This window comes from Physella acuta, unplaced genomic scaffold, assembly GCF_028476545.2.
Source record: "Physella acuta isolate Inbredline_101_S28 unplaced genomic scaffold, ASM2847654v3 ptg000200l, whole genome shotgun sequence".
Taxonomy (NCBI): Eukaryota; Metazoa; Mollusca; class Gastropoda; family Physidae; genus Physella; species Physella acuta.
In genome coordinates this window covers 245,001-259,904 of record NW_026731719.1, presented here as the reverse complement: position 1 = coordinate 259,904, position 14,904 = coordinate 245,001, and the positions used below count along the sequence as shown (strand labels likewise).

At 37.2% G+C, this 14,904-nt stretch overlaps 1 protein-coding gene across 4 annotated transcripts in view; it reads left to right on the top strand.

Annotated features, from left to right (window-relative positions):
• The first annotated feature begins 3,107 nt into the window (after positions 1–3,107).
• The window catches only part of LOC131937157 (macrophage mannose receptor 1), a 136,790-nt gene continuing 124,993 nt past the window's right edge, over positions 3,108–14,904 (top strand). For 3 of the 4 annotated variants that reach the window (XM_059294360.1, XM_059294362.1, XM_059294358.1), the window contains exons 1-3: positions 3,108–3,325; positions 5,100–5,339; positions 6,023–6,183. In XM_059294360.1, coding sequence (XP_059150343.1) covers positions 5,279–5,339; positions 6,023–6,183 — 222 coding nt within the window. In that variant the 5' untranslated portion in view covers positions 3,108–3,325; positions 5,100–5,278. The remainder of the gene's footprint in view (positions 3,326–5,099; positions 5,340–6,022; positions 6,184–14,904) is intronic. The other variant, XM_059294359.1, reaches the window with a different exon arrangement.

Here is a 14,904-nt window from a genome sequence, read left to right as displayed (position 1 = left end):
AAGAATTTAAGGTTGATGTTATATGTACCAGAATTAAAGTTTGATACCATAAGTACAAGAATTTAAGGTTGATGTTATATGTACCAGAATTAAAGTTTGATACCATAAGTACAAGAATTTAAGGTTGATGTTATATGTATCAGAATTAAATTTTGATACCATAAGTACAAAAATTTAAGGTTGATGTTATATGTATCAGAATTAAATTTTGATACCATAAGTACAAGAATTTAAGGTTGATGTTATATGTACCCGAATTAAAGTTTGATACCATAAGTACAAAAATTTAAGGTTGATGTTATATGTACCAGAATTAAAGTTTGATACCATAAGTACAAGAATTTAAGGTTGATGTTATATGTATCAGAATTAAAGTTTGATACCATAAGTACAAGAATTTAAGGTTGATGTTATATGTATCAGAATTAAAGTTTGATACCATAAGTACAAGAATTTAATGTTGATGTTATATGTACCAGAATTAAAGTTTGATACCATAAGTACAAGAATTTAAGGTTGATGTTATATATACAAGAATTAAAGTTTGATACCATAAGTACAAGAATTTAAGGTTGATGTTATATGTACCAGAATTAAAGTTTGATACCTTAAGTACAAAAATTTAAGGTTGATGTTATATGTATCAGAATTAAAGTTTGATACCATAAGTACAAGAATTTAAGGTTGATGTTATATGTACCAGAATTAAAGTTTGATACCATAAGTACAAGAATTTAAGGTTGATGTTATATGTACCAGAATTAAAGTTTGATACCATAAGTACAAGAATTTAAGTTAGTTGCTATATTTACAAGAATTTAAATTTCATGTTATATGTAAAAAAAAAATTAGTTTGATATTGTACGTACAAGAATTTAATATTTATGTCATACTAGCAGTCGGTACCCATTACACGGGAATAATAGGCTTCTAGATTTTAATGCTTGTTTGAGAAAACATATTTTTTTAAACAGTTATCGGTCAAAACGCAATGTGCTTTACTACACATTGAACGATATTAGTGACAAAGCAAACAAATTACTTAATCGCTAAAAATTCGACACGTTTAAAATAACATAGGCAACCAATACCTATTAGAAAAACCAAATTATATACATTATTAGTTAATACTACACCATATTAATACACATACTGATTAAGATGCTTAAATGATTTTGTTAAAACCCGACTGTTCAAATGGTATTACTTTTGGCCGAGAAAATTGTATACATTTCATAGCATACGTCTTGATTAGTAGATCTATAGATCTAAATCAAATCGGAATGAAACGGTTCATTTCTTCGTAATCTAAAATTGGAAGATGACCCCATTATTTTTGTGTACTTTCTGTAGTTTAAACATATGAAATGTGGCGTCATTGTTTTCTTTTCCGATCTGGTCACAGCAATAACCATTTTTCCGGTTGCATACTTAAAAATGTGTTTCTACATTCGAAAGACCTTTATTTTTTTTTCCTTCTTTAAATTAGATTTAGTGTAGGCCTATACACTTAAAACATCCAACATATTAGTTTCAACAAAAGTTCTTATCTTTAAGCTCTCCGTATATCGCTGAACATATTGGTCACATAGCCTCAAAAAATGTTCGGACAGAGAGAGAAAGAGAGAGAGAGAGAAGTGCGCACATGGTATTTTATATATTAGGATGTATACGAGTTTAAGTTTGATATTTTAAGTATATAAAACCAATCCCTATGTTATATGTAAATGAAACCAAAAGTGATGTTACATGTAAATGTATAGAACGTTAGCTTGATTATATGTGTAAATGAAACCACAGGTTGGTTAATGTTGCATGAAAATGTATCCAAAGCATTGTCCAAGTTCCCCATAATCACTACACTAAAAAAAATCTTGTAAGCTTTCAAGTTTTGCAAAACATATTTTTTTTTGTTAGAATGATTAAAATTTCTATTCCCAGACATTTTAGAGCTAGTCATTTAAGTTTAGAAATTGAATTCTGTCAATGTCTAATGAAAGCTGACGCCTCGAGTGAAATGAATATCTACAAGTAATTGATTTAACAGGTATAGCAGATATTCAACCAAATCTCATGTTGTCTGTTGTATGCACATGGTGTCATGTCAAATTATTTTAAGACACAAACAATTTATGTCTGTGTACATATACGGCATCTTATTCTGTAAGGCGAAGCTATCTCATGAAACAGCCATAACACAAACAATGTATGTCTGTGTAAATGCCATCTTACTATGTAAGGCTAAGCTATCTCATCAAATGCAACGAACAATCTGCTAACAGAAAGCTGATTCTCGTTTTTATTTTAGCTTGTTAATTAAAAACTTCACCATAATTAAACTTTAAAAAGGTGTGCTAATGATTGAATTTACACTCATGATTGAATTTACGCTCATGAGTGAATTTAAAAATTTGTGGTTGTCTGCTAATGTACGCGACTGTTCGAAATTGGTGCGGTTCGTACACGGTACATATCATTGATACTGGTCAGAACAACCTAACATTTAAATACATCATTCACGGTACAAGCCATTGATACTGGTCAGAACAACCTAATATTTAAATACATCATTCACGGTACAAGCCATTGATACTGGTCAGAACAACCTAATATTTAAAGACATTATTCACAGTAGAGGTAATTGATACTGGTCACCAGTAGAACGGCATGCTATCACGTGTCACCAGTAGCAGGACGTGCTATCACCTGTCACCAGTAGCAGGACATGCTATCACGTGTCACCAGTAGCAGGGTCACATGTCACCAGTAGCAGGACATGCTATCACGTGTCACCAGTAGCAGGACATGCTATCACGTGTCACCAGTAGCAGGACATGCTATCACGTGTCACCAGTAGCAGGACATGCTATCACGTGTCACCAGTAGCAGGACATGCTATCACGTGTCACCAGTAGCAGGACATGCTATCACGTGTCACCAGTAGCACGGTATGCTATGACGTGTCACCAATAGAACGGCATGCTATCACGGTCGTTAAATTAGGCCAAGAAATACATGACAAATACAAGGGCAGGGGAGAGGTGGTAGAAGGGGGCGTTGACTACTTATAGCGTACTATTCGCTCGAGCGGCGAACCTGGAGCGGACCAATCTTTGAACAAAAATCTACTTGCATTCAAATCTTCTCTGGACATGAAATCTACTTGCATTGAAGTTTTATTTGTTGTGCTCTAGTTCATTGAAGTGTTATTATAGATGTGCTCTCGTCTATTGTATTATTAGTAAAGGTGTGTTATATCATTATAGTGCGCTTTTTTTTCTCAAGCTATTACTAGTGTGCACAAGTTACAACCACGTTATTATTGGTGAGCATAACTTATGGTCATGTTATTACTATTATGTGCTCACGTAATTAACAAGTTATTATTGGTGTGCAAAAGATCTTGGTTGAAACATTTGTAACATGCACGTAGGCCTACTAGCTTATAACACAAAAGGTGAAAGTTGATTGTCAATAACAAACACTAATTGTAGAAAATAAAGTGCGGTGTAGTGAGCGTGCGTTTATTGACTTGAGCTTTAGTATTCCATAAATAAGATAGAAGTTATTTCTAGCACAGGTTTTGGCGGCGTGAGTCACGAGTGTAGTTCTTAGCTCCCATTGAGAAGTCGCGAGCTATAAATAAAGTAATTAGTGCATTCACTGAGCGACAGACTACTTCACGCGAACACAATGCCTCTATTCGAGCATTAGCAAACACAGCACACTTTAAAGGGGAAGCATTCGTCTTTATTGTTGTACAAGTGATATAAACTCTAAGTAATTTCCTGCTATCAACTGCTTAAAATATTTCTGTAACTTGGTTCAATTTGTTTCCACGTGGCTTGATTTCTTTTCGTTTAGCATGACATGTTGTAATATTATTTTCGTTTATCGTGACATGTAATATTATTTTCGTTTAGCGTGACATGTAATATTATTTTCGTTTAGCGTGACATGTAATATTATTTTCGTTTAGCGTGACATGTTGTTATATTATTTTCGTTTAGCGTGACATGTAATATTATTTTCGTTTAGCGTGACATTTAATATTATTTTCGTTTAGCGTGACATGTAATATTATTTTCGTTTAGCGTGACATGTTGTAATATTATTTTCGTTTAGCGTGACATGTTGTAATATTATTTTCGTTTAGCGTGACATGTTGTAATATTATTTTCGTTTAGCGTGACATATTGTTATATTATTTTCGTTTAGCGTGACATGTAATATTATTTTCGTTTAGCGTGACATATTGTTATATTATTTTCGTTTCGCGTGACATGTAATATTATTTTCGTTTAGCGTGACATGTAATATTATTTTCGTTTAGCGTGACATGTTTAATATTATTTTCGTTTAGCGTGACATGTAATATTATTTTCGTTTAGCGTGACATGTAATATTATTTTCGTTTAGCGTGACATGTAATATTATTTTCGTTTAGCGTGACATGTAATATTATTTTCGTTTAGCGTGACATATTGTTATATTATTTTCGTTTAGCGTGACATGTTTAATATTATTTTCGTTTAGCGTGACATATTGTTATATTATTTTCGTTTAGCGTGACATGTTGTTATATTATTTTCGATTAGCGTGACATGTAATATTATTTTCGTTTAGCGTGACATGTAATATTATTTTCGTTTAGCGTGACATATTGTTATATTATTTTCGTTTAGCGTGACATGTTTAATATTATTTTCGTTTAGCGTGACATATTGTTATATTATTTTCGTTTAGCGTGACATGTAATATTATTTTCGTTTAGCGTGACATGTAATATTATTTTCGTTTAGCGTGACATGTAATATTATTTTCGTTTAGCGTGACATGTAATATTATTTTCGTTTAGCGGGACATGTAATATTATTTTCGTTTAGCGTGACATGTTGTAATATTATTTTCGTTTAGCGTGACATGTAATATTATTTTCGTTTAGCGTGACATGTTTAATATTATTTGAGTCAAGCTGGTTTTGTACATAGGTTTTTGCTAAAACAAATTAAATCATGATATCAATACATTATGCAGCTAATAATTAAAGCTGAAAAATTCATATAATGTCACAATAATAGGACTAATCTTTTTTACAGAGTATTCAAATAAGTGTTTTACGACATCATTTATTGTTCTTTAATCTTGGAACTTGAACAATTGAATTGTTAGATTCAAGATTTGGTTGTGTTTCTACTGGAATGGTGCTTACCACTAACAATATTAGCAAAAATCTGGTGTAAATTTCTGCCTTTGGTGTATAACAATAGCGGTAGACATGTTTGCTGTCAATTCAAGAAAATGCACTGTGTTCCTGTTGATCAATCTCTCCTGTTCTGGTATGTCCATGCTGGTTTTTTCCATACAGTTCTGACGGACGGGCGGACGGATGGATGGATGGATGGACGGACAGATGGATGGATAATTGTATGTGTGTATGTATAAATGAATTGATGGACGGATGGGTGGATATCTTAAATAACCTGTAACATAAATAGCCTCCTATATATCCTCTTTTTACGTGAGACCTTAGCTTTATCATATTCTATCCAACACTAAGCTGTCCCTTATCTAGCAAACGTCTTACTAAAAGTGGGCCGATGTTCCCACAGCTAAGATCAACATATTTAGATAATCAATAATCTAAGACTATAGTGAAAATAATCAATTATCTTAGACTGTAGTGCAGATAATCAGCTATCTTAGACTGTAGTTTTCATACCCAAAGGGGCGTTGTCAAGTGATTTTTAAAATGAACGAAATAAAAATTAAAATGTCTTCATGTCCTATAATCAATCATGGGTTTGATTTAAAAAAAAAAAAACAACTAAAGACTAATGCGTTAATCTAAACATGTAATGCTTTAGTGTCATTTATTTATTTTTGCTCTAGACTTGAGTAAGCCTATAACTGTTTTTTTAAAAATCAAACCATAAATGTCATGTTTGTCCTCAGTCCTAACCTCTGTAAGCCCCTAAGACTAACTAATTTATCAAACCATAAATGTCATGTCTGTCCTCAGTCCTCACCTCTGTCTGCCCGTATGGCTGGCGGGATTACCCAGGTAGCCCATCTTGTTACCTAATCACAGACTACCAGGTGAGATACACATTCTCGGAGGCGTTGGACAGATGTCAAGGATTTGAATCGAGTCTCATTATGTTTGACTCGCAGGCTGAGCTGGTCAGTAGTGTATTCACATATCTGTCACATGAGGGGTTTCGTTGTGCTACGTATAGAAAACTAGTGTCTTTATGTTACATGTAGGATGTCGTGTCACATGTAGTATTTTGTTGTGTCACGTGTAGGTAGGATGTTGTTGTGTCACGTGTAGGATGTTGTGTCACGTGTAGGATGTTGTGTCACGTGTGGGATTTCGTTGTGTCACGTGTGGGATGTTGTTGTGTCACGTGTGGGATGTTGTGTCACGTGTAGGATGTTGTTGTGTCACGTGTAGGATGTTGTGTCACGTGTGGGATTTCGTTGTGTCACGTGTGGGATGTTGTTGTGTCACGTGTGGGATGTTGTGTCACGTGTAGGATGTTGTGTCACGTGTGGGATGTTGTGTCACGTGTAGGATGTTGTGTCACGTGTAGGATGTTGTGTCACGTGTAGGATGTTGTGTCACGTGTAGGATGTCGTGTCACATGTAGGATTTTGTTGTGTCACGTGTAGGATGTTGTTGTGTCACGTGTAGGATGTTGTGTCACGTGTAGGATGTTGTTGTGTCACGTGTCGGATGTTGTTGTGTCACGTGTAGGATGTTGTGTCACGTGTAGGATGTTGTGTCACGTGTAGGATGTTGTTGTGTCACGTGTCGGATGTTGTTGTGTCACGTGTAGGATGTTGTGTCACGTGTAGGATGTTGTGTCACGTGTAGGATGTTGTTGTGTCACGTGTCGGATGTTGTTGTGTCACGTGTGGGATGTTGTGTCACGTGGAGGATGTTGTGTCACGTGTAGGATGTTGTGTCACGTGTAGGATGTTGTTGTGTCACGTGTAGGATGTTGTGTCACGTAGAGGATGTTGTTGTGTCACATGTAGGATGTTGTGTCATGTGTAGGATGTTGTGTCACGTGTAGGATGTTGTTGTGTCACGTGTAGGATGTTGTGTCACGTGTAGGATGTTGTTGTGTCACGTGTAGGATGTTGTGTCACGTGTAGGATGTTGTTGTGTCACGTGTAGGATGTTGTGTCACATGTAGGTTGTTGTGTCACGTGTGGGATGCTGTGTCACGTGTAGGATGTTGTTGTGTCACGTGTAGGATGTTGTGTCACGTGTAGGATGTTGTTGTGTCACGTGTGGGATGTTGTGTCACGTGTAGGATGTTGTTGTGTCACGTGTAGGATGTTGTGTCAAGTGTAGGATGTCATTACGTCAAGTTGTGCATGTTGTGTCACGTGTAGGATGTTGTGTCACATGTAGGATGTTGTGTCACGAGTAGGATGTTGTGTCACGTGTAGGACGTTGTGTCACGTATAGGATGTTGTGTCACGTGTAGGATGTTGTGTCACGTGTAGGATGTCATTACGTCAAGTTGTGCATGTTGTGTCACGTGTAGGATGTTGTTGTCTCACGTGTAGGATGTTGTGTCACGTGTAGGATCTTGTGTCACGTATAGGATGTTGTGTCACGTGTAGGATGTTGTGCCACGTGTAGGATGTCATTACGTCAAGTTGTGCATGTTCTGTCACGTGTAGGATGTTGTGTCACATGTAGGATGTTGTTGTGTCACGTTTAGGATGTTGTGTCACGTGTAGGATGTTGTTGTGTCACGTGTGGGATGCTGTGTCACGTGTAGGATGTTGTTGTGTCACATGTAGGATGTTGTGTCACGTGTAGGATGTTGTTGTGTCACGTGTGGGATGTTGTGTCACGTGTAGGATGTTGTTGTGTCACGTGTAGGATGTTGTGTCACGTGTAGGATGTTGTGTCACGTATAGGATGTTGTGTCACGTGTAGGATGTTGTGTCACGTGTAGGATGTCATTACGTCAAGTTGTGCATATTGTGTCACGTGTAGGATGTTGCTGTCTCACGTGTAGGATGTTGTGTCACGTGTAGGATCTTGTGTCACTTATAGGATGTTGTGTCACGTGTAGGATGTTGTGTCACGTGTAGGATGTCATTACGTCAAGTTGTGCATGTTGTGTCACGTGTAGGATGTTGTTGTCTCACGTGTAGGATGTTGTGTCACGTGTAGGATCTTGTGTCACGTATAGGATGTTGTGTCACGTGTAGGATGTTGTGTCACGTGTAGGATGTCATTACGTCAAGTTGTGCATGTTGTGTCACGTGTAGGATGTTGTGTCACATGTAGGATGTCGTCGTGACACGTGTAGGATGTTGTTGTGTCACGTGTAGGATGTTGTGTCAAGTGTAGGATGTCATTACGTCAACTTGTGCATGTTGTGTCACGTGTAGGATGTTGTTGTCTCACGTGTAGGATGTTGTGTCACGTGTAGGATGTTGTGTCACGTGTAGGATGTTGTTGTGTCACGTATAGGATGTTGTGTCACTTATAGGATGTTGTGTCACGTGTAGGATGTTGTGTCACGTGTAGGATGTCATTACGTCAAGTTGTGCATGTTGTGTCACGTGTAGGATGTTGTTGTCTCACGTGTAGGATGTTGTGTCACGTGTAGGATGTTGTGTCACGTGTAGGATGTTTTGTCACGTATAGGATGTTGTGTCACGTGTAGAATGTCGTTGTGACACGTGTAGGATGTTGTTATGTCACATGTAGGATGTTGTGTCACGTGTAGAATGTTGTGTCACGTGTAGGATGTTGTTGTGACACGTGTAGGATGTTGTTATGTCACGTGTAGGATGTTGTGTCACGTGTAGAATGTTGTGTCACGTGTAGGATGTTGTTGTCCCACGTGTAGGATGTCGTTGTGACACGTGTAGGATGTTGTGTCACGTGTAGGATGTTGTGTCACGTGTAGGATGTTGTTGTGTCACGTGTGGGATGTTGTTTCACGTGTAGGATGTCGTTACGTCAAGTTGAGGATGTTGTGTCACGTGTATGATGTTGTGTCACGTGTAGGATGTTGTGTCACGTGTAGGATGTTGTTGTGTCACGTGTAGGATGTTGTGTCACGTGTGGGATGTTGTGTCACGTGTAGGATGTTGTTGTGTCACGTGTAGGATGTTGTGTGACGTGTAGGATGTTGTTGTGTCACATGTGGGATGTAGTGTCACGTGTAGGATGTCGTTACGTCAAGTTGAGGATGTTGTGTCACGTGTGGGATGTTGTGTCACGTGTAGGATGTTGTTTTGTCACGTGTAGGATGTTGTGTCACGTGTAGGATGTTGTTGTCTCACATGTAGGATGTCGTTGTGACACGTGTAGGATGTTGTTGTGTCACGTGTAGGATGTTGTTGTGTCACGTGTAGGATGTTGTTGTGTCACGTGTAGGATGTCATTGTGTCACGTGTAGAATATTGTGTCACGTGTAGGATGTCATTGTGTCACGTGTAGGATGTTGTTGTGTCACGTGTAGGATGTCATTGTGTCACGTGTAGAATATTGTGTCACGTGTAGGATGTCATTGTGTCACGTGTAAGATGTCATTGTGTCACGTGTAGGATGTCATTGTGTCACGTGTAGAATATTGTGTCACGTGTAGGATGTCATTGTGTCACGTGTAGGTTGTTGCTGTGTCACGTGTAGAATGTTGTGTCACGAGTTGGATGTTGTATCACGTGTTGGATGTTGTGTCACATGTAGGATGTTGTTGTGTCACGTGTAGGATGTTGTTGTGTCACGTGTAGGATGTTGTTGTGTCACGTGTAGGATGTTGTTGTGTCACGTGTAGGATGTTTTTATGTCACGTGTTGGATGTCGTTGTGTCACGTGTAGGATGTCATTGTGTCACGTGTAGGTTGTTGCTGTGTCACGTGTAGAATGTTGTGTCACGAGTTGGATGTTTTGTCACGTGTTGGATGTTATGTCACGTGTTGGATGTCGTTGTGTCACTTTTGTGATATTGTGTCACTTGTAGGACGATATTGAGTCACGTGTTATACAGCTTCTTTAAGTACCTTAGCATATTTTTAACGAATGTAACGTCTATTGAAAAACTGAGTTAACGAGTAATTTTGAGTGCATGGAAAAATTTAGATTTGATAACCTTTTTGGAATATATAGGGAACAAAGAAGGAATAATCGCGAGTACTTAGATCTCACATGCCTTTTTATTAACAGCAACAGATATTCATTTGTGGGAACTCCATATTTTAGTTACCTAAATTTAAAATAATTCAAATATGAAAGTAAAATACCGGGAGTGACCACCCCTAAATTTTCTCGAATATTATGATATAAAACAACAGGGGATGGCAACTCGGGATATAGACTTGGTTTTTAATTACTTAAACTTTTTAAAATATATTAAAATCTCGAAGAAAAAAGAATTGCACACCAAGTGAACGCCACACAAAATGTGCATAATGGTGCGGAATATTATTAGTGCTTTATAAATTCAGATGCGTTTTCTGAGAAATCGGAAATTGCGTAAATTACTACTTCCGGTCAACGGAAATTATTCAAAATTTGACAGAAGGCAGAGAATTAGATCATTTACTTACACGAAATTCTATTTATCTATCGAAAATTGAATTCAAGTTATAGGCTTTTGAAAAATTGAAACTAGAAAACGTTCCACTTCCGATTATCAGAAAAACATAGTTTTTTAATCTTGTCCGTATGTCTGTGTGTATGTGTGTCTGTGTGTCTGTCTGTGTGTGTGCAAACACGATAGCTGAGTACCGTTACATCTAGGTTGATGAAATTACATATTACATAAGTATTATATCACATTTGTAGATCCCTATTAATAATTTTCAGCACTATTATACACATTTTATTTGGCTCTTACTTGGTGTGCAATTCTTTTTATTCTATTTTAAGTAATTAATAAAATGAGAGTGATCCAATGCTGTCATTGAAAATATTTGCTTTAAAACACTAAAAACATCCTTTTCCGCAGCCTCCTCTTAGTTACCTTCCCTAAGTTTAAAATAGTTTCAAACTAAATTATCTGCCCCTAATAGCCCTCACTAAACCCGGCTCTACGATTGTAAACATTTAGCGTGAACCACGGCTCACCAGATCATGTGGGGGTGGGGGTGATGGGGATATGCCTAGAGAGGAAGAGAGGGGACTGCTAGGCGCGCTTACAGCTTGGTGTTTTCTAACGTCTCCAAGAAGAGATTATATATATAGATTACTCTACGTGGTTTGGCAATGCGGATACATACACGTGTACGTGTACGTGTACTTACACGTTTACGTTTACCTCTACATCTACATCTACACGGGCATATAATATATGTATAGATACAGGTATAGGTACAGGGGTACCGGTACAAATGATCTCAGAACAAAATTTCCCAGACTAAATATCTCACAGATAAATTATGTCACGGACAAACACAAATGATATCACGGATAAAATATCTCAGGACAAAATATATGAGGGCAAATGATACCATAGACAAATATCTCAGACAAAATGTCTTAAATAAAACATCACACCGAAAAAAATAATGTATAGTAATTATGATTATTTTAGTCGATTTTAACATGTTTTATTGAATGTCATAATTATTGTGAGAAATACTACATAAATGACTTAATTATTTTAATAAACAAACAATTAAAATATTGAGTAAACTAACTTTTAAAATAAAAAAGCTTTTTTTATGAAAGTACTAGGCATACTGTCTAGCTTCGCTTAGGTTTTCAAAAAAATTGAGGAATTGAATGATTAATTAATAGGTGATTGGCTGCTATGTTAAATCCTTAGGGCCTAAATTTATACAGTTGAGTAATGACATGTTGCACAAATATTGATGGAATATTCGCAAACTTATTACTGGCACGGTTATTAGAACTGCAAGGGGTTTCTAAATAGTATCAATCAAATATTATAATAAATTACTTTCGCAATTAATTTTTACATTTCATTACAATGAAAAACTTAATTTATCAAAAAATTATTTATTTAAAACAATGCTATACTTTATGATTTTTTTTTCTTGAAAAGAGTATACAAAATATTTAAAAATTATTACATAAAAAAGCTACCTCCCCTGTACATAGACTAAATGACCAAATCTCGTGTAATGAGAATTTCATTTGCGGTCATTTTTAGACCTCTTAGAGGGCTTTAAGTCTGACCAACAGTTTTTCCATACTGCGTAGTCAACTATAGAGGTGTATAAAAAAAATTAGCCAGATGTAAAGACAGTAAGTGCCCTAAAATCCGTTTTGAAATCACCCTCTGTTTTTCCGATAAAATACAAAGATTATATATGGAAATACGACTGGTCAGTTTTGACCCATTTAACGAATTTTCCCGGACATGGCGAGTTTTTTGTGACACCCCGAGGCGTTCTCCTACAACCTCACAAAATTTCAAGGGGGGTTATCGGAAGAAATTTTTTTTTCGTAATAGAGCTCATATAAAGAGAATTTCACTCGCGGTCACTTTTTAGCCCTCGTCGAGGGCTTTGAGTGAAACCGACAGTTTTCCCTAAAGGACAAGCCATTTACCTAAGAGCATGCAAAAACTTAGCCAGATGTTAAGAGGGTAAGTTCCCTAAAGTCCGTTTTGAAATCACCCTCTGTTTTTCCCATAAAATACAAAGATTATATAGGGAAATACGACTGGTCAGTTTTGACCCATTTAACGAATTTTCCAAGACATGGCGAGTTTTTTGTGACACCCCGACGCGTTCTCCTACAACCTCACAAAATTTCAAGGGGGGTCGTCAGAGGAAATTTTTTTTCGTAATAGAGCTCATATAAAAAGAATTTCACTCGCGGTCACTTTTTAGCCCTCGTCGAGGGCTTTGAGTGAAACCGACAGTTTTCCATAAAGGTCATGCCATTTACCTAAGAGCATGCAAAACATTAGCCAGATGTAAAGACGGTAAATGCCCTAAAATCCGTTTTGAAATAACCCTATGTTTTTCCCATAAAATACAAAGATTATAGAGGGAAATACGACTGGTCAGTTTTGACCCATTTAACGAACTTTCCCGGACATGGCGAGTTTTTTGTGACACCCCGAGGCGTTCTCCTATCACCTCACAAAATTTCAAGGGGGGTCGTCGTCGGAAATTTTTTTTCGTAATAGAGCTCATATGAAGAGAATTTCACTCGCGGTCACTTTTTAGCCCTCGTCTAGTGGTTTGAGTGAAACCGACAGTTTTCCCTAAAGGTCAAGCCATTTACCTAAGAGCATGCGAAAAATTAGCCAGATGTTAAGAGGGTAAGTTCCCTAAATTCCGTTTTGAAATCACCCTCTGTTTTTCCCATAAAATACAAAGATTATATAGGGAAATACGACTGGTCAGTTTTGACCCATTTAAGGAATTTTCCCGGACATGGCGAGTTTTTTTGTGACACCCAGAGGCGTTCTCCTACCACCTCACAAAATTTCAAGGGGGGTCGTCGGAGGAAAAAAGTTTTCGTAATATAGCCCATATAAGGCGCCGGTCAGTCGAGGTCAGTTTTGACCCCCTCCTCGTAGACTTTTCGGCCAACCGTCACCGGCCCTCGTGTTCTATCGTCCCAAGGCACCATTGTGCCGAATTTGACGCGCCTGCTGCGCCGGGAAGTGCCCTATCGGGCACCTGACCACTTTGCTTTATATTTATAGACTAGGCATACTACCTAGATTAGCTTAGGTTTTCAAAAGAATTGAGTATTGAATAATTAATTAATAGGTGATTGGCTGCTATCTAAAATGCTTAGGGCCTAAATTTATACAGTGGAGTAATGCTACACAACACTGATATTGATGGAATATTCGCAAACTTATTACTGGCACGGTTATTAGAACTGCAAGGGGATTCTAAATAGTATCAATCAAATATTATAATAAATTACTTTCGCAATTGATTTTTACAATTTAAGTACAATGCAAAGCTTAATTTTTAACAAATTTTTATTTAAAACAATGCTATACTCTATGATTTTTGTTTTTTCCTTGAAAAGAGAATACAAAATTTTTAAAAATTATTACATTAAAAAGTTACTTCCCCTGTTCAAAGACCAAATGACCAAATCTCGTATAATGAGAATTTCACTCGCGGTCACTTTTTAGCCCTCGTCTAGGGGTTTGAGTGAAACCGACAGTTTTCCCTAAAGGTCAAGCCATTTACCTAAGAGCATGCAAAAAATTAGCCAGATGTGAAAACGTTAAGTGCCCTAAAATCCGTTTGGAAATCACCCTCTGTTTTTCCCATAAAATACAAAGATTATATAGGGAATTACGACTGGTCAGTTTTGACCCATTTAACGAATTTTTCCGGACATGGCGAGTTTTCTGTGACACCCCAAGGCGTTCTCCTACCACCTCACAAAATTTCAAGGGGGGTCGTCGGAGGAAATTTTTTTTCGTAATATAGCCCATATAAGGCGCCGGTCAGTCGAGGTCAGTTTTGACCCATTCTCCTTAGGCTTTTCGGCCAACAGTCACTGGCCCTCGTGTTCTATTGCCCCAAGGCACCATCGTGCCAAATTTGACGCGCCTGCGGCGCCGGGAAGTGCCCTATGTGTGTGTGTGTATCGGCCTCTCTAGGTGTATAATATTTGCCGCATACGCGTACATGTATGTGCTTAAGCGTTAATCTCTTTAATTAACAATTATCTCTAGTCTGTTAATAATACAGTTGTATGTAGCATAGTTTTTTCTATAGTTAACTCGCTTACCTCATGGTGTCACCCCCACCCTCTTCTAATAATTGTTGGTTTTTCTTAAAAGACTATTTAACTTTAATAATTTATTATTAGAGCTGGCAAAATGCATTTTTCTTCTGTACATTTTGCAATTTTATTTACCAATGTGTCATCCCCCTAAATGGTGTCACCCCCTAAATGGTGTCACC